At 44.2% G+C, this 23429-nt stretch overlaps 1 protein-coding gene across 2 annotated transcripts in view; it reads right to left on the reverse strand.

Annotated features, from left to right (window-relative positions):
* The window catches only part of LOC121579250 (protein Aster-B), a 54315-nt gene that overhangs the window by 4788 nt on the left and 26098 nt on the right, over positions 1 to 23429 (reverse strand). For both annotated transcript variants that reach the window (XM_041893690.1, XM_041893689.1), the window contains exons 4-13: positions 22658 to 22742; positions 17950 to 18053; positions 17308 to 17403; positions 6709 to 6789; positions 6422 to 6537; positions 6137 to 6296; positions 5176 to 5365; positions 4386 to 4532; positions 3930 to 4051; positions 170 to 312 (exon numbers count right to left, since the gene is read on the reverse strand). In XM_041893690.1, the coding sequence (XP_041749624.1) occupies positions 170 to 312; positions 3930 to 4051; positions 4386 to 4532; positions 5176 to 5365; positions 6137 to 6296; positions 6422 to 6537; positions 6709 to 6789; positions 17308 to 17403; positions 17950 to 18053; positions 22658 to 22742 (1244 nt within the window). The remainder of the gene's footprint in view (positions 1 to 169; positions 313 to 3929; positions 4052 to 4385; positions 4533 to 5175; positions 5366 to 6136; positions 6297 to 6421; positions 6538 to 6708; positions 6790 to 17307; positions 17404 to 17949; positions 18054 to 22657; positions 22743 to 23429) is intronic.

The following is a 23429-nucleotide window of genomic DNA, read 5'->3' on the forward strand; positions in this document are numbered from 1 at the left end:
AACAGAGTGAAACGGAAAGATACTACCTAAACGTGTCCAATCAGAAACGTTTTTGTAAAACATTTTTTCTACAGTGTGCCCAATGAACAGCTAGGTGACAGAGCACCCCGTGTCCACTCATAGGAAGTATAGACGGAAAACAGGAAATATAAGCGGAAATCTATCTCACCTTAGCCGACACTTATTCTTGGCCACCCTGGTGAGCATGTAGCGGTTTAGGGTGTAGAAGTAGTCATGGTAGGGGACGTCGTGTGCTATCACCTCAGCGTCTATGATGTAGCACTCGCTCTCCTGGCTGGCCTTGTACAGAGTCTAAACCACACAAATATGGAACAGTTGTGTTAACAGACAAAAAAAAGGCCTATTCTGGCAATTGGAAGGCTGCAAATTACTTTCAGCTATTTATCATCTGAAAATGAATGTGGTGTTTTTTCTATACATAGTGCCTTCTATAAGTGATAAACCCATAATCAATAATAAGACTATTGCTATAAGCATTCATAACAAACCGTGGCTCCCTAATGCAGCCTATGTAAATACATGCGTAACCGTAATAGCATTCATAATGCATTACACACAGGTGATCATTACAAATCAAATCAAATTTGCCACATGCGCCGAATACAACAGGTGTAGACATTACCGTGAAATGCTTACTTACAGCCCTTAACCAACAATGCATTAATTTTTTTATAAAAAAAGTAAAATAAAACAACAACAAAAAAGTGTTGAGAAAAAAAGAGCAGAAGTAAAATAAAATAACAGTAGGGAGGCTATATAGAGCGGGGTACCGGTGCAGAGTCAATATGCGGGGGCACTGGCTAGTTGAGGTAATATGTACATGTGGGTAGAGTTAAAGTGACTATGCATAAATAATGAACAGAGTAGCAGCAGCGTAAAAAGATGGGGTGGGGGTGGGGGGGCAGTGCATATAGTCCGGGTAGCCATGATTAGCTGTTCAGGAGTCTTATGGCGTGGGGGTAGAAGCTGTTGAGAAGCCTTTTGGACCTAGAATTGGCGCTCTGGTACCGCTTGCCGTGCAGTAGCAGAGAGAACAGTCTATGACTAGGGTGGCTGGAGTCTTTGACAATTTTGAGGGCCTTCCTCTGACACCGCCTGGTATAGAGGTCCTGGATGGCAAGAAGCTTGGCCCCAGTGATGTACTGGGCCGTACGCACTACCCTCTGTAGAGGCCGAGCAGTTGCCATAACAGGCGGTGATGCAACCAGTCAGGATGCTCTCGATGGTGCAGCAGTATAACTTTTTAAGGATCTGAAGACCCATGCCAAATCTTTTCAGTCTCCTGAGGGGGAATAGGCTTTGTCGTGCCCTCTTCACGACTGTCTTGGTGTGTTTGGACCATGATAGTTTGTTGGTGATGTGGACACCAAGGAACTTGAAGCTCTCAACCTGTTCCATTACAGCCCCGTCGATGAGAATGGGGGCATGCTCAGTCCTCTTTTTTTTCCTGTAGTCCACAATCATCTCCTTTGTCTTGGTCACGTTGAGGGAGAGGTTGTTGTCCTGGCACCACACGGCCAGGTCTCTGACCTCCTCCCTATAGGCTGTCTCATCGTTGTCTGTGATCAGGCCTACCACTGTTGTGTCGTCAGCAAACTTAATGATGGTGTTGGAGTCGTGCCTGGCCATGCAGTCATGGGTGAACAGGGAGTACAGGAGGGGCCCCCGTGTTGAGGATCAGCGTGGCAGATGTGTTGTTACCTACCCTTACCACCTGGGGGTGGCCCGTCAGGAAGTCCAGGATCCAGTTGCAGAGGGAGGTGTTTAGTCCCAGGATCCTTAGCTTAGTGATGAGCTTTGAGGGCACTATGGTGTTGAACGCTGAGCTGTAGTCAACGAACAGCATTCTCACGTAGGTGTTCCTCTTGTCCAGGTGGGAAAGGGCAGTGTGGAGTGCAATAGAGATTGCGTCATCTGTGGATCTGTTGGGGCGGTATGCAAATTGGAGTGGGTCTAGGGTTTCTGGGATAATGGTGTTGATGTGAGCCATGACCAGCCTTTCAAAGCACTTCATGGCTACAGACGTCAGTGCTACGGGTCGGTAGTCATTTAGGCAGGTTATCTTAGTGTCCTTGGGCACGGAGACTATGGTGGTCTGCTTGAAACATGTTGGTACTACAGACACAGTCAGGGACATGTTGAAAATATCAGTGAAGACACTTGCCAGTTGGTCAGCACATGCTCGGAGTACACGTCCTGGTAATCCGTCTGGCCCTGCGGCCTTGTGAATGTTGACCTGCTTAAAAGTCTTACTCACATCGGCTACGGAGAGCGTGATCACATAGTCATCCGGAACAGCTGGTGCTCTCATGCATGCTTCAGTATTGCTTGCCTCGAAGCGAGCATAGAAGTGGTTTAGCTCGTCTGGTAGGCTTGTGTCACTGGGCAGCTCGCGGCTGTGCTTCCCTTTGTAGTCTGTAATAGTTTTCAAGCCCTGCCACATCCGACGAGCGTCAGAGCCGGTGTAGTACGATTCAATCTTAGTCCTGTATTGACTCTTTGCCTGTTTGATGGTTCGTCGGAGGGCATAGCGGGATTTCTTATAAGCGTCCGGGTTAGAGTCCCGCTCCTTGAAAGCGGCAGCTCTACCCTTTAGCTCAGTGTGGATGTTGCCTGTAATCCATGGCTTCTGGTTGGGGTATGTACGTACGGTCACTGTGAGGACGATGTCATCGATGCACTTATTGATGAAGCCAGTGACTGATGTGGTGTACTGCTCAATGCTATCTGAAGAATCCCGGAACATGTTCCAGTCTGTGCTAGCAAAACAGTCCTGTAGCTTAGCATCTGCGTCATCTGACCACTTTTTTATTAACCGAGTCACTGGTGCTTCCTGCTTTAGTTTTTGCTTATAAGCAGGAATCAGGAGGATAGAGTTATGGTCAGATTTGCCAAATGGAGGGCGAGGGAGAGCTTTGTATGCGTCTCTGTGTGTGGAGTAAAGGTGGTCTAGAGTTTTTTTTCCTCTGGTTGCACATTTAACATGCAGGTAGAAATTAGGTAGAACGGATTTAAGTTTCCCTGCATTAAAGTCCCCGGCCACTAGGAGCGCTGCCTCTGGATGAGCGTTTTCCTGTTTACTTATGGCCTTATACAGCTCATTGAGTACAATCTTAATGCCAGCATTGGTTTGTGGTGGTAAATAGACAGCTATGAAAAATATAGATGAAAACTCTCTTGGTAAATAGTGGTCTACAGCTTATCATAAGATACTCTACCTCAGGCGAGAAAAACCTCGAGACTTCCTTAGTATTTGATTTTATGCACCAGCTGTTGTTTACAAATATACACAGACCACCACCCCTTGTCTTACCGGAGTCAGGCGTTCTATCCTGCCGATGTAGCGTATATCCCGTTAGCTGTATGTTGTCCATGTCGTCGTTCAGCCACGACTCGGTAAAACATAAGCTATTACAGTTTTTAATGTCCCGTTGGTAGGATAACCGTAATCTTAGGTCATCTAATTTATTTTCCAATGATTGAACATTGGCTAATAGGATTGATGGAAGAGGCAGTTTACTCGCTCGCCGTCGGATCCTTAAAAGGCACCCCGACCTACGTCCACGATATCTCCGTCTCTTTCTCCTGCGAATGACGGGGATTTGGGCCTTGTCGGGTGTCTGTAGGATATCCTTTGCGTCCGACTTGTTGAAGAAAAAATCTTCGTCCAATACGAGGTGAGTAATCGCTGTCCTGATATCCTTATGTACAGAATAAATTACAAATAACGCGAAAAAACACACATAATAGTACAATTGGTTAGAGGGCTGTAAAACGGCAGCCATCTTCTCTGGCGCCATTTGAACAGTGACTGTAGTTACGTTACGTCAAATGCAAACAAAGCATGAAAACAAACTATTTATTTAAAACTTCTATGAGCTGCATTGCCACTGGGAGGCTCCACTCACCTGAGTCTCAGTGACGGTGGCTGTCTTGGGGGCCAGGGGGTTGGTGAGGGAGACGGTGTACATGATCTCTCTGGTCTGGTTGCCTGACTCTTTCTCTTTCTTCCAGGGGTGATATACTATGTCTAGATGAAGAGTGAAGATGGACAGAAAGATCAGTCCTTGCTCCTTTAACATTTGCCCAGGTTTTAGTCTGACACATTGAATTCTTTCAAAATGCTTCCTTCCTGCCTTCCTTCAATACTGATCTGTGCATTATTAGATAAGCGAAAGCAAGGTTTCCACTTTCCCCAATCTAGCCATGTCAGATCAGGATTTACCTCAAGGAAGGAAGGAGAGAAGAAAGATAGAAAGACACCTTTCTACAGTATTTGAACAAGGATCAGGTCCCCCCCTGTCCATTTAATCTTACTCATTAAGATCTAAAAGGTCAAACTGGTCTGGGTACTGTGGTCTCACCTGAAAAGCGTCTCTGCTCTAGGAAGTCCCTCATGAAGGTGGACTCGGTGAAGAGGATGTCGTACATCTTGTCAACGCTGAACTCGTACACCTCGTTTATGTACTGCTTCCCATTCAGATCTTCATGAAAGGCCTGCACCTCCCCTGCTGCACACACACAGAGGAAGGAGAGCAAGTGAGTGAGTGAATGAGAAAGGATGAGACGGTTGTGTGTTAATATAAATGAATAGGACAGTGACAGAGTGTGAGTGAAATAGTGAGTGTGTGTGTGTGTGTGTGTGTGTGTGTGTGTGTGTGTGTGTGTGTGTGTGTGTGTGAGTGAATGAGTCAGTGTGTATGCATGCATGGTGTGCGAGCGAGCGCGCGTGTATTTGTATTTATTACGGATCCCCATTACTCTTCCTGGGGTCCAGCAAAATTAAGGCAGTTACACCATTTTAAAAACATTTGCCCTCAGGCCCCTACTCCACTACCACATATCTACAACACAAAATCCATGTGTACATGTGTGTATAGTGCGTATGCTATCATGTGTGTGTATGCATGTGTCTGTGCCTATGTTTGTGTTGCTTCACAGTCCCCGCTGTTCCATAAGGTGTATTTTTATCTGTTTTTAAATCTGATTCTACTGCTTGCATCAGTTACTTGATGTGGAATAAAGTTCCATGTAGTCATGGCTCTATGTAGTACTGTGCGCCTCCCATAGTCTGCTCTGGACTTGGAGATTGTGAAGAGACCTCTTGTGGCATGTCTTGTGGTGTATGCGTGTGCATGTTTAAAAGACCCAAACCTTCGTCGTGCGTCTCGGAGGAGTCGCTGAGCTCAGTAGGGAGGTCCTCATTGTCGTTGAAGTCCAGCGAGGGCGAGGGGGCGGGACTGCTGTGACCACTGCTCCGGTTGTCCAACACCGGCAACTGGAGGGCCAGGAGTTCGCCATCAGGGAGACAAAGGGGGAAATCGTCCACGGCGGCCAAATCAAACTACAAAGGAAGAGGGGTCATGAGTGAAGGGTCAAGTCAAACCATAAACCCAGATCACTGCCCTACCTACTGCCTACATACTTGTAAAACTGAAAGCTCAGCAAGGGATAATATTTACCTTTGGTTGAAATGCCACTGGTGTGATCTTGGGAGAGCCCAGCATGGGCATGAATTTTAAGCTTGAGCCCTACCCATGCCTGCAACATTCAGGCCCTACCCTACCCAGGCCCTTCCTTTGTTAGTATCCATAAACTGCTCATAAACTGCTGGTCTCTGTCCCTCGCTCCCTGCGCTGCTCCCGCTCTTCTGCTAATCTGTGTGTGAGTATCCCTAGCAACGGCTCTGTCTTGGGCTGAGAGCAGTTAGCTGTTAGCTAGTTACATTTCATCACTCTAAACTCAGACAAAATTCAAGGAACGTTATTATTTTCTGTGAAATAATCTCTCCTGTCGACTTGGACAATGTTCTGGTCTTATATTTAACGAGGTTGAAATTGATCTTGGTAAGATATGACCGTACTGCGCAGCAGAGCACAAGCAAATGGCTCAACTTTAAAATGTTAGAGATCAATTTAGTGATAACCGAGCCCTTCCCGTACCCTAGTTATTGATGGAAACCCAATGTATAGTGTCAGGGCCCGTCAGGCTCGGGTAGCCGAGCTCTAGTCTGGGGTGGGCTAGCTGACTAAACTGCTGACTCTAGAACAATCTAGAACGTTTTGTCTGTAGGTGATGCGAAGCAAGAATTGGTGTAATATCCAGTGGTACTCACGGGAAGGAGAGGGTCGATGGTGCCCGGGCAGGGCAGGGCGTTGTTGGGGAAGACTCTGCGGGACAACAGGGGGCTGGTGTCGCCCTTGGCGTCTGGCGTCTTGGCGAGGGTGGTAGTGTCATTGGCGTCGTTCTCCTCCACGGGCAGCTCCTCGCAGTACCTACACCACAGGGATGCGCAACAGCTGTAGGTCAAGGTTATCAGCTCAGGGAACAGTGCCAGCGCTTTACCCATGGTCATGGGGGATGGTGTGTGTGTGTGTGAGATTATGGGGTCAAAACTCACCCCATGGTGTTGAAGTCATCGTCTGGCGGCACGTAGTCCTCGTCGTCACTGGTCAGACCCAGCTCATTACCATAACACTGATGGACAAAGTGCCACAACTCTTTGGGACACAAGGGCTGAGATAGATAGAGAGATGGCGAGAGAGAGCGAGCGAGTGAACGAGATGGAGAGAGAGAAAGGAGAGAGGGAGAAAGGAGAGAGGGAGAAGTGATAGAAGGGGGAAATGGTAAGCTTTGACTAAATTGGCAACAATACACAGTGAACAGTCATACATGTTACAGTCTTACCTTTTCTAGCAGAGCATTCTGCCATAGTCTGAACATCATCATGTATGTCCGATCCCTTGCGCCGAACGAGGTGAAAAAGTGCTGTGGGAAGCAAGAAAAGGTCAGGATATTACATCACCAACCTGAAAGGAAAGCCACCTGTCCGTCATAAATGTTTTTATTGTTTCAAATAGTTATGAGTATGTACACATACATTTATTTGCGCGTGTGCATATAAAGTATGTGCATGCATATGTATGTGTGTGCATTTGGTATTTTATTAGGATCCCCATTAGCGGTTGCGAAAGCAGCAGCTACTCTTCCTGGGGTCCACACAAAACATGAAACATTATATAATACAGAACATCTCAAGGACAGAACTACATACATCGAGAGCATCCTGACCGGTTGCATCACCGCCTGGTATGGCAACTGCTCGGCATCTGACCGTAAGGCACTACAGAGGGTAGTGCGTACGGCCGAGTACATCACTGGGGCCAAGCTTCCTGCCATCCTGGACCTCTATACTAGGCGGTGTCAGAGGAAGGCCCAAAAAGTGGTCAAAGAATCCAGTCATCCAAGTCATAGACTGTTCTCTTTGATACCGCACGGCAAGTGGTACCGGAGCACCAAGTCTAGGTCCAAAAGGCTCCTTAACAGCTTCTACCCCCAAGCCATAAGACTGCTGAACAATTAATCAAATGGCCACCCGGACTATTTGCATTGACCCCCCCACCCCCATCCCCCTTTGTTTTTACACTGCTGCTACTCGCTGTTTATTATCTATGCATTGTCACTTTACCCCTACCTACATGTACAAATTACCTCAATTACCTCGACTAACCTGTACCCTCGCACATTGACTCAGTACCGGAGATGATTGTGGACTACAGGAAAAAAAAGAGGACTGAGCACGCCCCCATTCTCATCGACAGGGCTGTAGTGGAACAGGTTGAGAGCTTCAAGTTTCTTGGTGTCCACATCACCAACGAACTATCATGGTCCAAACACACCAAGACAGTCGTGAAGAGGGCACGACAAAGCCTATTCCCCCTCAGGAGACTGAAAAGATTTGGCATGGGTCCTCAGATCCTCAAAAAAAATTCTACAGCTGCACCATCGAGAGCATCCTGACTGGTTGCATCACCGCCTGGTATGGCAACTGCTTGGCCTCCGACCGCAAGGCACTACAGAGGGTAGTGCGTACGGCCCAGTACATCACTGGGGCCAAGCTTCCTGCCATCCAGGACCTCTATACTCAGGCGGTGTCAGAGGAAGGCCCTCAAAATTGTCAAAGACTCCAGCCACCCTAGTCATAGACTGTTCTCTCTGCTACCTGTGACGTCACGAGAGGCTACACCGCTTTCAGCGGGACTGCTCAAGTAGTGCAAAGGAGACAAGGTTCAAAACAAAACAAGGATTTTATTATAGGTCTTGGGAAATTAAACGAAATATAACAAAATTCTGTTCTCTTGTGGCTCTTTAAGGGTTAACAGGCTAGGATGTCTCTTCCACATCCAAAATCATAATTCTCACTCGCTCAGATAACTTTTCCCCAGCCTACTGTAGTCCACGTTGCAGCTAGTGGCCAACCCAGCAAAAAGTCCTTCCAAATGTCCTCACGTATTTCCACAGGTGCATATATCCAAAGGTGAGTATTTCCCAAAGCTAAGTATCTCCAAATCCTTATATTCCTCATGGAAGTGGACGTGCAGCACTTTTTGTTCTCCAGAGAGCCCAGGTTGAGACTGTGTCTCTTCCTTCCCAAACCTTCAGCTCATCAGCCCTCATTTGTTTCAGCTGCGTGGGAAGATTGGCCATAGAGGGGTGGAGTTCCCGACCATACCAGCAGATGGAGCCATAGCTGTCTGGGTTTGCAGCCACCTCAGGGGGATGTAACGTCCCTCCAGGACACAGCCTCTCGTGACATCACATCCCCCTCCTCGGGACCGACGTCCTGTCGGGTAAAGGCAGCGTAAGAAGGCATCACGCCGGAGAGGGCGGTCCGCATTGCCGGTGGTGCTTGCCAGACTGCTCTCTCTTCAACTCCTCCAACTCTAGGACCAGGGACTCAGCCTCCTGTTGTCTCTCCTTGAGTTTCTTACTGAACGATCAGCCTTGGTTTTAGCAGAGTTTAGCTTCTGTTGAGCAGCTTTCAGTTCTTTCTCTCTCTGCCTCCGCATTCTTCATCTTGTTCTCCAACACCTTGTACTTCTCCCTCTGCCTTCTTCTGGACCTCCTTACTACTGCGCAGGGCTCCTCACACTCTCGTGGTCCTGCGCAGCCTCTCCAGCTCCTCCTGTTGCTTAGGAAGGAGCTCTGTTGAGTTTAGCCTGGAGGATATCTAACTCTTCTGTCTTCATGTCTAACTGTTGCTTTAACAAACGATACCTCCCAGCGGTCCCCTTCAGACCAGACAGTTCTTTGTCCAGATTCTGTAGCTCCGCTCTCTGTGTCGGTCTGGGCACCTGCCATCCCTATCAGAGCCCGGGCGGGAGTGAGTAACTCGGAGGATTGCACCGGAGCCTTCCCAGGATGAGTCTTGCCTCTCCGTTTCCGAGGTACTGGGTTATCCTCTCCTGAGACTCTTTCAGAGTGGGTAAAAGGCTGGGCAGTCTCGTCCCAATTAGGACAGGGACGGGGAGGGAATCAACCACCCCCGCCGCCGTGTGTATGGTTCCCCGTGTGCTGGTCATTGTAAGTTTAGTAATGGGGTATTCTCTGGTGTCCCCATGGACACAGGAAACTGGGAGGACTTTCCCCGGGGTCAGACACGCGAATTGGGCCCACCAAATCCTTACGCACCAGGGTGGCCCGGCACCAGAATCCAGTAAGGCCTCCCACATCATGGTGATTCACAGTTACCGGGCAGGTGGGGGTCGATCTGGGCCGCCATCTACGACTCCCAAGAGCGAGGCAAAACGATGTGTGGGTGCTGAGCTGGAGGACTCCGCAGTGGGAATAGGTTCATCGGCTGGTTTCCCACACTGCCAGGAGATATGTCCCATCTCCCACACGGTAACACTGTCGAGTTTCTCCATCCTGGTGTACTTCTTCTTGGACCCGCCTGGTTCTGGCTCCCCCTGGAGCCGGGATAAGTCCTGACGCGGCGGGGTTCGAGACCTTGGGGTCCTTTGGACGGGTTTTTCCCCCATTTGTGGTGGGGCCGCACTCCTGGGGTCTTTTCGGGAAGCATTCAGCATCTCCGCTGGGCCTGGTACTTTTCCACAGCTTCCACGGTCAGATCAGCCGTGGTCAAGGCCTGTTGACTGATGAACCGCTTTCCTCATAAGGCAGGGGCGCGTAGGTACCGATCCACCACAACGGCCTCCACCACCGCCGCTGCTGTATTCCTCTGCGGATCCAGCCATTTCCTTTGCGATTCGGACAAGTTCATGCATCTGCGCCCGAGGAGGTTGGTCTGGTTGGAAGGTCCAGCTGTGAAAGCGCTGGGCCATACCAAACTTTGTGAGTCCATATCTGCTGAGGATCTCAGACTTCAGGGCATCATAGTCAGTAACCTGGTCAGGGGCCCAGGTCCCGGACAGCATTCAGCGATTCCCCGGTTAGAAAGGGGGCTAACAGACCAACCCACTGTTGCTTGGGCCAGGCTTCCCTAGTGGCGTGGGCCTCAAATGCATGCAGGTATGCCTCAATGTCATCGGTAGCTCCCATCTTAGATATAAAGTCACTTGCCTTTATTGGGCGGGTATTTTGGACAACCCTCTGTCTCTGCAACTGCAATTCCTCTCTGCCTTCAGAAGGTTGGCTTTCTTTTGCTCCTCCAAGAGAGCCACGCTTGCTTGCATCTGGGCGTGCTGGCCAGCAACAAGGGAACTTTCAATATGTCCTCCATTTCAGTCGGGCGGGGAGCCTACGGCCAACTTGGAAAACTGGGTGATCAAACCTTCGGTATCCTCCTCTGACATGCACTATTAACGCTTGAGCGTGCCCGTATTCTCCACCATCTGTGACGTCACGAGGCTACACCGCTTTCAGCGGGATTGCTCAAGTAGTGCAAGGAGACAAGGTTCAAACAAACAAGGATTTTATTATAGGTCTTGGGAAATTAACGAAAATATAACAAAATTCTGTTCTCTTGTGGCTCTTTAAGGTTAACAGTTCAGGGATGTCTCTTCCACATCCAAATCATAATTCTCACTCCGCTCAGATAACTTTTCCCCAGCCTTACTGTAGTCCACGCTTGCAGCTAGTGGCCAACCCAGCAAAAAGTCCTTCCAAATGTCTCTCACGTATTTCCACAGGTGCATATATCCAAAGGTGAGTATTTCCCAAAGGTAAGTATCTCCAAATCCTTATATTCCTCATGGAAGTGGACGTTCAGCACTCTTGTTCTCCAGAGAGCCCAGGTTGAGACTGTGTCTCTTCCCTTCCCAAACCTTCAGCTCATCAGCCCTCATTTGTTTCAGCTGCCGTGGGAAGATTGGCCATAGAGGGGGTGGGAGTTCCCGACCAACCAGCAGATGGAGCCATAGCTGTCTGGGTTTGCAGCCACCTCAGGGGATGTAACGTCCCCTCCAGGACACAGCCTCTCGTGACATCACATACCGCACGGCAAGCGGTACCGGAGTGCCAAGTCTAGGTCCAAAAGACTTCTCAACAGCTTCTACCCCCAAGCCATAAGACTCTGAACAGCTAATCATGGCTACCCGGACTATTTGCACTGCCCCCCACCCCATCCTTTTACGCTGCTGCTACTCTGTTAATTATTTATGCATAGTCACTTTAACTCTACCCACATGTACATATTACAACTAGCCGGTGCCCCCACATTTGACTCTGCACCAGTACCCCCTGTATATATAGCCTCCCTACTGTTATTTTATTTTACTTCTGCTCTTTTTTTTCTCAACACTTTTTTGTTGTTGTTTTATTTTTACTTTTTTTGTTAAAAATAAAAGCACTGTTGTTTAAGGGCTGTAAGTAAGCATTTCACTGTAATGTCTGCACCTGTTGTATTCGGCGCATGTGACCAATAAAATTTGATTTGATTTGATTTGATATATAGTCTCGTTATTGTTATTTAAACTTTAGTTTATTTAGTAAATATTTTCTTAACTCTATTTTCTTAAAACTGCATTGTTGGTTAAGGGCTTGTAAGTAAGAATTTCACAGTAAGGTCTACACCTGTTGTATTCGGCGCATGTGACAAATAACATTTTATTTTATTTTATTTCACACATAGCCTAGATACACTACATGTCCAAAAGTATGTGGACACCTGCTCGTTGAACATCTCATTCCAAAATCATGGGCATTAATATAGAGTTGGTCCTCCCTTTGCTGCTATAACAACCTCTACTCTTCTGGGAAGGCTTTCCACTAGATGTTGGAACATTGCTGCGGGGACTTGCTTCCATTCAGCCACAAGAGCATTAGTGAGTTCTGGCACTGATGTTAGGCGATTAGGACTGGCTCGCAGTCAGCGTTCCAATTTCTCCCAAAGGTGTTCGATGGGGTTGAGGTCAGGGCTCTGTGCAGGCCAGTCAAGTTCTTCCACACCGATCTCGACAAACCATTTCTGTATGGATCTCGCTTTGTGTACGGGGGCATTGTCATGCGGAAACAGGAAATGGCCTTTCCCAAACTGTTGCCACAAAGTTGGAAGCACAGAATCGTCTAGAATGTCATTGTATGCTGTAGCGTTAAGATTTCCCTTCACTGGAACTAAGGGGCCTAGCCCGAACCATGAAAAACATCCCCAGACCATTATTCCTCCTCCACCAAACGGTACAATTTGCACTATGCATTGAGGCAGGTAGCGTTCTCCTGGCATCCGCCAAACCCAGATTTATCCGTCGGACTGCCAGATGGTGAACCGTGATTCATCACTCCAGAGAACGCGTTTCCACTGCTCCAGAGTCCAATGGCGGCGAGCTTTACACCACTCCAGCCGACGCTTGGTATTGCGCATTGCGCTTGTGTGCGGCTGTTCGGTCATGGAAATCCATTTCATGAAGCTCCGAACTGTTCTTGTGCTGACGTTGCTTCCAGAGGCAGTTTGGAACTGGGTAGTGAGTATTGCAACTGAGGACAGACAATTTTTACGCGCTACGAGCTTCAGCACTCTGCAGTCTCGTTCTGTGAGCTTGTGCAGCCTACCACTTTGTGGCTGAGCCGTTGTTGCTCCTAGACGTTTCCACTTCACAATAACATCACTTACAGTTGACTGGGGCAGCTCTAGCAGGGCAGAAATTTGATGAACTGACTTGTTGGAAAGGTGGCATCCTATGACGGTGCCATGTTGAAAGTCACTGATCTCTTCAGTAAGGCCATTCTACTGCCAATGTTTGTCTATGGAGATTGCATGGCTGTATGCTTGATTTTATACACCTGTCAGCAACAGGCATGGCTGAAATAGCCGAATCCACTTATTTGACTTTTGTATATATAGTGTATCAGTACATACACACAAAATATCTAGGTCAATCTGATATGGAAGGGAGTTCCATGCAATCATGGCACTATACACTAAGTGTACAAAACATTAGGAACAACTTTCCATGACACAGACTGACCAGGTGAATGCTATGATCCCTTATTGATGTCACTTGATATATCCACTTCCATCAGTGTAGATGAATGGGAGGAGACAGGTTAAAGAAGGATTTTTAAGCCATGAGACAATTGAGACATGGATTGTGTATGTGTGCCATTCAGAAGGTGAATGGGCAAGGCAAAATATGTAAGTGCCTTTGAACGGTGGTACCAGGCACACCGGTTTGAGTGTGTCAAGAACTGCAACGCTGCTGGGTTTTTCATGCTCAACAGTTTTCCGTGTGTCTCAAGAATGGTCCACCACCCAAAGGACATGCAGCCAACCGTGGGAAGCATTGGAGTCAACATGGGCCAGCATCCCTGTGGAATGCTTTCGACACCTTGTATAGTCCATGCCCTGACGAATTGAGGCTGTTCTGAGGTAAAAAAAAAAAGGGGTGCAACTCAATATTAGGAAGGTTTTCCTAATGTTTTGTACACTCAGTGTATAATACTGTACATTTTCTTGAATTTGTTCTGGATTTGGGGGCTGTGAAATGACCACTGATGGCATGTCTGGTGGGGTACGTGTGTGTGCCAGAGCTGTGTGTAAGTTGACTATGCAAACTATTTGGAATTTTCAACACAGAAGTTCTTATAAAAAGAAGTCTCCTGACTTTCAGTCAAGAGAGACTGACATGCATAGTATTAATATTAGCCCTCTGATTACAGTGTAGAGCAATATATGCCACTCTGTTCTGCACCAGTTGCACTTTTTCTAGATCCTTCTTTGCAGCACCTGACCATATGACTGGGCAATAATCAAGATGTTTTATTTATTTATTTATTTCACCTTTATTTAACCAGGTAAGCCAGTTGAGAACAAGTTCTCATTTACAACTGCGACCTGGCCTAGATAAAGCAAAGCAGTGTGATAAAAACAACAACACAGAGTTACATATGGGGTAAACAAAACATAAAGTCAAAAATACAACAGAAAATATATATACAGTGTGTGCAAATGTAGCAAGTTATGGAGGTAAGGCAATAAATAGGCCATAGTGCAAAATAATTACAATGTGTATTAACACTGGAATAATAGATGTGCAAGAGATCATGTGCAAATAGAGATACTGGGGTGCAAATGAGCAAAATAAATAACAATATAGGGATGAGGTAGTTGGGTGGGCTAATTTCAGATGGGCTGTGTACAGGTGCAGTGATCGGTAAGGTGCTCTGACAACTGATGCTTAAAGTTAGTGAGGGAGATAAGAGTCTCCAGCTTCAGAGATTTTTGCAATTCGTTCCAGTCATTGGCAGCAGAGAACTGGAAGGAATGGTGGCCAAAGGAGGTGTTGGCTTTGGGGATGACCAGTGAGATATACCTGCTGGAGCGCATACTACGGGTGGGTGTTGCTATGGTGACCAATGAGCTAAGATAAGGCAGGGATTTGCCTAGCAGTGATTTATAGATGGCCTGGAGCCAGTGGGTTTGACGACGAACATGTAGTGAGGACCAGCCAACAAGAGCGTACAGGTCACAGTGGTGGGTAGTGTATGGGGCTTTTGGAGACAAAACGGATGCCACTGTGATAGACTACATCCAATTTGCAGAGTAGAGTGTTGGAGGCTATTTTGTAAATGACATCGCCGAAGTCAAGGATCGGTAGGATAGTCAGTTTTACGAGGGCATGTTTGGCAGCATGAGTGAAGGAGGCTTTGTTGCGAAATAGGAAGCCGATTCTGGATTTAACTTTGGATTGGAGATTCTTAATGTGAGTCTGGAAGGAGAGTTTACAGTCTAACCAGACACCTAGGTATTTGTAGTTGTCCACATACTCTAGGTCAGACCCGTTGAGAGTAGTGATTCTAGTCGGATGGGCGGGTGCCAGCAGCGTTCGATTGAAGAGCATGCATTTAGTTTTACTAGTGTTTAAGAGCAGTTGGAGGCTACTGAAGGAGTGTTGTATGGCATTGAAGCTCGTTTGGAGGTTTGTTAACACAGTGTCCAATGAAGGGCCAGATGTATACAAAATGGTGTCGTCTGCGTAGAGGTGGATCTGAGAGTCACCAGCAGCAAGAGCGACATCATTGATATACACGGAGAAAAGAGTCGGCCCAAGAATTGAACCCTGTGGCACCCCCATAGAGACTGCCATAGGTCCAGACAACAGGCCCTCCGATTTGACACATTGAACTCTATCTGAGAAGTAGTTGGTGAACCAGGCGAGGCAGTCATTTGACAAACCAAGGCTATTTAGTCTGCCAATAATAATAATAATAATAATAATAATAATAATAATAATAATATGCCATTTAGCAGACGCTTTTATCCAAAGCGACTTATAGTCATGCGTGCATACATTTTTGTGTATGGGTGGTCCCGGGGATCGAACCCACTACCTTGGCGTTACAAGCGCCGTGCTCTACCAGCTGAGCTACAGAGGACCACAATAAGAATGCGGTGGTTGACAGAGTCGAAAGCCTTGGCCAGGTCGATGAAGACGGCTGCACAGTACTGTCTATTATCGATCGCGGTTATAATATCGTTTAGGACCTTGAGCGTGGCTGAAGTGCACCCATGACCAGCTCGGAAACCGGATTGCATAGCGGAGAAGGTACGGTGGGATTCGAAATGGTCGGTGATCTGTTTGTTAACTTGGCTTTCAAAAGCTTTCAAAGGCAGGGCAGGATGGATATAGGTCTGTAACAGTTTGGATCTAGAGTGTCACCCCTTTGAAGAGGGGGATGACCGGCGGCAGCTTTCCAATCTCTGGGGATCTCAGACGTTACGAAAGAGAGGTTGAACAGGCTAGTAATAGGGGTTGCGACAATTTCGGCGGCTAGTTTTAGAAAGAAAGGGTCCAGATTGTCTAGCCCAGCTGATTTATAGGGGTCCAGATTGTGCAGCTCTTTCAGAACATCAGCTGTCGGAATTTTTGTGAAGGAGAAGCGGGGGGGGGGCATGGGCAAGTTGCAGCGGAGGATGCAGAGCGGGTGGCCGGGGTAGTGGTAGCCAGGTGGAACGCATGGCCAGCCGTAGCAAAATGCTTGTTGAAATTCTCTATTATTGTAGATTTATCGGTGGTGATAGTGTTTCCTAGCCTCAGTGCAGTGGGCAGCTGGGAGGAAGTGCTCTTATTCTTCATGGACTTTACAGTGTCCCAAAACTTTTTGGAGTTAGTGCTACAGGATGCAAATTTCTGTTTGAAAAAGTTAGCCTTTGCTTTCCTAACTGCTTGTGTATATTGGTTCCTAACTTCCCTGAAAAGTTGCATATCGTGGGTATAAGATAAGATAGAATTAGAGCCTGCAGGACTTGCTTTGTGGAGTGTGGTGTCAAAAATCTCTATCACGGACAGACCTCTCCCAATCTTTACAACCCCTGAATGAATATGTTTTGACCATGACAGTTTACATTCCAAAGTAACACCAAGTAATTTAGTCTCCTCAACTTGCTCAATAGCCACATTATTCATTATCAGATTCAGCTGAGGTCTAGAACTTAGGGAATGATTTGTACCAAATACAATGCTCTTAGTTTAACATTAGAGATGCTTCCATTAAAGAAAACCCTCTGTGTTCTATTAGATAGCTGTGAATCCACGATATGGCAGGTTGAAAATGTTTAAAAGCCATAACACATATGTTTTTTTAACAACAGGTTATGGTCAATAATAGCCAAGGCTGCACTGAAATCTAACTGTACAGCTTCCAATCTTCTTCTTATCAATTTCTTTCAACCAATCAGTCATTTGTGTCAGTGCAGTACATTTTGATACCCTTCTCTATAAGCGTGCTGAAAGTCTTTTGTTAATTTGTTTAGAGAGAAATAGCATTGTATCAGGTCAAACACTTTTTTTTTTGTTTGTTTTTTTTGTTGACTTTTTTATTTATTTTTTTACATTTGCTAAGAGTCGGCAGCAAGCTGATTGGTAAACTGTTAGAACCAGTAAAGGGTGCTTTACCATTCTTGGGTAGTGGAATGACTTTGGCTTCCTTCCAGGTCTGAGGACAAATTTTTTCTCCAGACTCAGATAAAAAAAAACATGACAAATAGGAGTGGCAATTGTCCATGCCTGTGTATATGTGCATGCATGTGTGTGTGTGTCCAGTGCTGACCTTGTCATTGTCAGTGCACAGCTGGATGGCGTTGGGAATGAGGCGGGCCGTCTTCTCCTTGGTCATGCTGCAGATATCCTTCAGTCGGACTGTCAGCTAGAGAGAGAGGAAGAGAGTGAAACTGTAAGACTACAGATAACAGGACTCCTGAAAAGCCTAGAACTACTGCAAATGAAAGCTGTTATTATTGAAGCTACAGTCTGCGATTGGAAAAACAACAGAATGGGGTCCTCAACAAGACTTGTTTTGGTATACAGCTGAGGGAAACATAACACTACTCAAATTGATAGACAGCACTCTAGATGCAAGTAATTGGCATCAGATTGTATGGTATTAACCATATTTTGAAGACATACATTGTTTGTTTACATTCCTGTTGCTTGTTAACATGAAATAATAAAACCTTATATTTTGGGTTATGATAAGACATATGATTTTACAGATTCACAACTCCTAAACTGCAGCTTTAATACTGCAGTCTATGGAACCAACCAAGCAACCTAGTTTAATTTTAAGTCAAATACCTTCTATTAAGAGAACATAGATAGCCTATACATAAGTATGAGGGTAATTTGGGACATTGTGCATTAAGGGACAGAGGAGCCCAGTGTAGAGAATGGTAAAGGAAACTAAAGTTCGTACCAGCGTTTCCCAGCGGAAGATGTTGCTATAGAAACAAATCCAGTTTTCTGAGACATAGAGGCGCCCCTGCAGCAGGATATCTCTTTGCAGGGCACAGGAGTAGTCTGCCACACAGGGTCAAAGGTCATCGGGTTATTAAAGGTCATGGGGTTATAAGAAGTCATGGCTCTACCAATAAATATAAAACATCTGCAGATCAAATACATCTATCCAGTCTAATTATGCTAGCATGCCAACTCCTTGTCACTCATTATCATGCCAAATAGTCTGGCCTCATTAAGGATAGAATGTATGAGCACAAACAGATCTGGGACAAGGCTGCATCTATGTGCATTTGAGCTTCAAAACAGCTCCCATTGCAGAAAAGCCACCTGAGCGTATGAATCAAAACCTGGGGCCTGTTCAGGGTGTGTGAAACGTTTTAGAACGTTCAGAAATTTGGGGAATCGTAAGTGACTAGTTTCATCTAGTTTTTAATCTTGTTCTTGATACTGTGTCTTGTTTTGAGGTGTTTTTACTGATTTGATGTCAATGCTAATATGGCACAAATTCGCTAGCTAGCCAACCAACAACTGTAATGATGTATTCGAGAGACAACAAGTGCTCATTGTGCAAATGTATTTATGTTTTCAATAAACATTGGAGACCAAATATAGTTTACATGTTGTCATCTAAGCCAACCCCGTCTGTTTTGTCCCATAGTTGTGCAGGCATCGGTTTTGTTGCTAAACAACCAACCCGTTTATCGAATAGGGACTCTACAAATATTTTACAGGACACCTGGAGATTTGTATTCCCAACTACAATAGACTACACCTTTTTTTCTCAAAGTAAGAAAAGCTATTCAAGAATTGACTACATTTTTATTTCCAAAAATGCACAACAATATACTGGGTTCTAAAATCCATAAAATAGTGATATCGGATCATTCTCATGAATCATGCTTAATTACACCAACAGAAAATACACTTATGACAGAATATAGAGAATGAACCGAGCCAATCTTCAAGACCCGAAATGTATTATGTAAATGTAAAAATAAACACCTTTACCATTACAAATGTAGAAAGAGGACAGAGAAAAGCCGATCCCTGACATAATTTGGGATGCTTTTAAGGTGTACAATGATAATCTCATACCCGGCAAAAGTTAAATCAGAGTAAAAATTTTTAATAAAATCACTATCTTAGAAAAAGCCCATAAAAAACCTTTACAAAGTAAAGAAGAACATACAATTTCAGAACTATTTTACTTTTGAAGATAGCCAACAACTACAAGTTAAACTAAAATAAAGCATACTATTTAATGGCAAAAAAACTGGTAAACACCTCGCAGCCCTCAAAATGAATACACGCCAAACAAGTTAGAATTTTTTAAGTTAAGTATACAAATGCTTTAATTAGAAACAACAATGCTATTAATAACAATTATAAAAGCTTCTATCAAAATCTATATAAATAAGAATTAAATAACAGCTGGACTGATTCTACAGCTGTCTTGGACTCAATAACCATAAAGCAACTATCAGCAAAAGGAACTCACCCAAAAAGAAATATTAGACACCGTTAAAACATTTGCTCAGAGAAAAGCACCAGGGATGGACGGCTTTCCCATAGAATTTTATTTGATATTCTGGGACAAAGTAGCACCCCTATTTACGCAAATGACAAACACACATGCCACTCATTTGAGTGCTTCTGAGTTCCATGTATCAAACAGTTATTTCAGTAAAACCAGGAAAATCTGGAGAGTCCCCAGCAGATTACAGACCGATAAGTTTAATAAATTGACAATAAAATAACAAAACTCATAAGCAACAGAATGGCAAAAGTATTACCAGACTTGATACATACTGTATAAATAAATAAATAAAAAAGAGACACTTACAAACAAATACAAGAACATGTTTTAGTATAATACAATCCGCTAAAAAACAACATGTACATTTATCAATAATGTCTGTTGATGCCGAAAAGGCTTTTGACCGTCTTGAGTGGTCTTTTCTATTGAAAACTTTGGAAGCATTCAACTTTCCAGATGAAATAATAAATGTCATAAAAAATATTATATAAATATCCTAAAGCAAAGATATACACAAATAATACATTATCTGATGAAATTGCTTTAGAAAGGGGTACGAGACAGGGATGTCCTCTCTCCCCCCTCCTGTTTGTAGTGGCAATTGAACCGCTTGCAGAAAGAATTAGACAGGACCCAAATGTAACAGGTATCAGTATTGGTAAACATGAATATAAACTAAACTTATTTGCAGACTATCTCCTGATATACCTGACTAATATTGAAAACTCAATGACCCCCTTGGTAAAAAATATTTTCAGAAATAATATAAAATCTCAGGATATAAATTTAACCTGAAATAAATGGCAATAGGAAAAAGAATAACTCATGATCTACAGCAATACTTTAAGTGGTCCACAAAAAATATGAAATACTTAAGATGCTTAATAAGTGACAACAAACAAACAAAATATAAAGATAACTTTATCCCATTACTCAACAACATGAAAGTAGATATAATTAAATGGAATAATCTCCCCATCAATCTTACAGGTAGAATAAACCTCTTTAGAATGGCATGGCTCCCAAACGTTTTATATTTATTTCCGGTAATACCAATTACCCCACCGAAGACATTCTTTAATAAAGTATACTCGGCCATAACAGACTTCATATGGGCAAATAAAACTCATAGAATAAATAGGAACGTTTTACATGTCCCTAAATCTAAGGGTGTTTTTAAACTTCCAGATTTGGAATTGTATCAACTCGCCACACAAGGCATACAGTACCAGTCAAAAGTTTGGACACACCTACTCATTCAAGGGTTTTTCTTTATTTTTCCTGTTTTCTACATTGTAGAATAATACTGAAGGCATCACAACTATGAAATAACACACATGGAATCATGTAGTAACTAAAAAAGTGTTAAACAAATCAAAGTATATTTTAGATTTTAGATTCTTCAAAGTAGCCACCCTTTGCCTTGAGAAACAGTTACATCATAGCTCTTGATGGTTTTTGCGACTGCACTTGAAGAAACTTTGAAAGTTCTTGACATTTTCCAGATTGACTGACCTTCATGTCTTAAAGTAATGATGGACTGTCGTTTCTCTTTGCTTATTTGAGCTGTTCTTCCCATAATATGGACTTGGTCTTTTACCAACTAGGGTTATCTTCTGTATACCAACCCTACCTTGTCACAACAAAACTGATTGGCTCAAACACATTAAGAAGGAAAGAAATTTCACAAATTAACTTTTAACAAGGCACACCTGTTAATTGAAATGCATTCCAGGTGACTACCTCATGAAGCTGGTTGAGAGAATGCTAAGAGTGTGCAAAGCTGTCATCAAGGCAAAGGGTGGCTACTTTGAAAAATCTCAAATATATAATATATTTTGATTTTTTAAACACTTTTTTGGTTACTACATGATTCCATGTGTGTTATTTCATAGGTTTGATGTCTTCACTATTATTCTACAATGTAGAAAATAGTAAAAATAAAGAAAAACCCTGGAATGAGTAGGTGTGTCCAAACTTTTGACTGGTAGTGTATATTGTTAAATTCACTAAAGATTTGCCCAAGATGGAGGGAGTGTTGGAACATAACAAACAAAATGACAGTTAACCAAAATGTAAGCTTAATCCAGTATAAACTTATGTATAGAATTTATTATACAAGAGACAAAATTCACAAATTCTACAGCACGAAGGCAGAGTCATGTCATAAGTATAAAACTAACTAAGACTCAATAATCCATGCCTTCTGGGAGTGCTATAAAGTCCAAAAGTTATAGGCGGAGATAGAATGTTGGCTGCCAGAAGTTTTACAATGTAAATGTACTTTTAATCCGTCTATCTGCATATTTCAAGACATGGCATATGAGGGTGTGGTGAGATACCCAAAGGGGTGGACCATACTTTTCTCGTCAGTGATTTTGAAAAAACGTCTACATAAAAACTGGAAATCAAATGATCCCCCATCACTACGACAGTGGACGAATCAAATGTATTATTATTTAAATATTGAAAAGGTGTGGGCTACGGAGAAAAATAGAACAGTGCAATTTGAGGCCATATGGCATGCTACAAGCACTGGAAAGTTCCAGGGGATGAAGGGTGAGGGGGAGTATGGTTGTGAGACATACGTGACGTGTATGGTTGCGGTGGGAACATGTGGGTCTGAGCAGGTGTGATGTCACTGATGTTTGTTGAAATTTGTATTTATTGTCTTTTGTTTATGTGCGGTTGTTATTGTTTGAGTTTTTTTTTTTATACAAATAAATTCATACTAAAATAATAGGGATTTGCATTAGCTCAACTGGTTCCATTTCTATCTGCAACGTTCTAAATGTCTCACATCACTGAATACACTTGTGGTGGGGTAACATGGCACAGTAAGTCACTCCTAACTCAGTTTGTCATGCCTTGCAGACATCAAAAGAAGTCGAGGGAGATGAAGATTTCAAATAATTTTAAAGATCTGTACTATTGAGGACACAGAAAAGAAAAGCCAGGTCATGTTAAGCGGGGAGAAAACACTTGAAACAGGGAGTCACTGTCTGAATTTAGGAAAACAGACTTTCTTGCTCCGTTGCAATATGTTTTTGCTACGGTGTGCCCTGCTGAACACCACCCAGGTGTTGAAGAATAAATATGAATACATTGATCCTTCCATCTTACTCACCCACGATGAGACGTTCTGAGTCAGGTAGCTGCTTGAAGAGTTTTCTAAAGTCCTCATTGCGTTGCTTATACGTGGGACTCAATACCTGTAGCGGGGAGAGAGGGATAACATACAACACTGAGAGAGAGCGAGAGAACCATTTACACAAAAGTAGTCTACTCATTAACGTAAATACACATATAAAACATTTTATATACGCACACAAGTGTAATGCCCCCACTGACAGCAATAAACAGACAGGGAACTAATTTACTTCTGCGTAACATGGTTGTGCCCAGTTTTTTCTGAAAACGGTAATAGACATGACACAATATATATATTTTTTTCAGTTACATTTACATTTTAGTAATTTAGTAGACACTCTTATCCAGTGCGATTTACAGGAGAAATTAGGGTTAAGTGCCTTGCTCATGGGCACAGACAGATTTTTCACCTAGTCGGCTTGGGGATTCCAACCAGCGACCTTTTGGTTACTGGCACAACGCTCTTAACCGCTAAGCTACCTGCCAACCCCATTCAGGGAAGTTATCTGACCATGGCTACTGCATGCATTGAATCAAACCCTGTGTGTCTCTTTTCTTTCTCTACAGATTGTCAGAGCCTGAAATCACCTAGAAGCTCCTATCACAAACTAGAACACTCTAAAATATGCTAAACAGTCCATGCTGATGCTAATAATACTTCAACTGGAGTTCCCCTGTCTTTCTCTCCTTCACATTCAGATAAACACATTTCCTTCTAGAAGGCCAGAGAAAGAGAAACTGCTCTTATC

Source organism: Coregonus clupeaformis, chromosome 13 (assembly GCF_020615455.1).
Source record: "Coregonus clupeaformis isolate EN_2021a chromosome 13, ASM2061545v1, whole genome shotgun sequence".
In the NCBI taxonomy this organism is placed as follows: domain Eukaryota; kingdom Metazoa; phylum Chordata; class Actinopteri; order Salmoniformes; family Salmonidae; genus Coregonus; species Coregonus clupeaformis.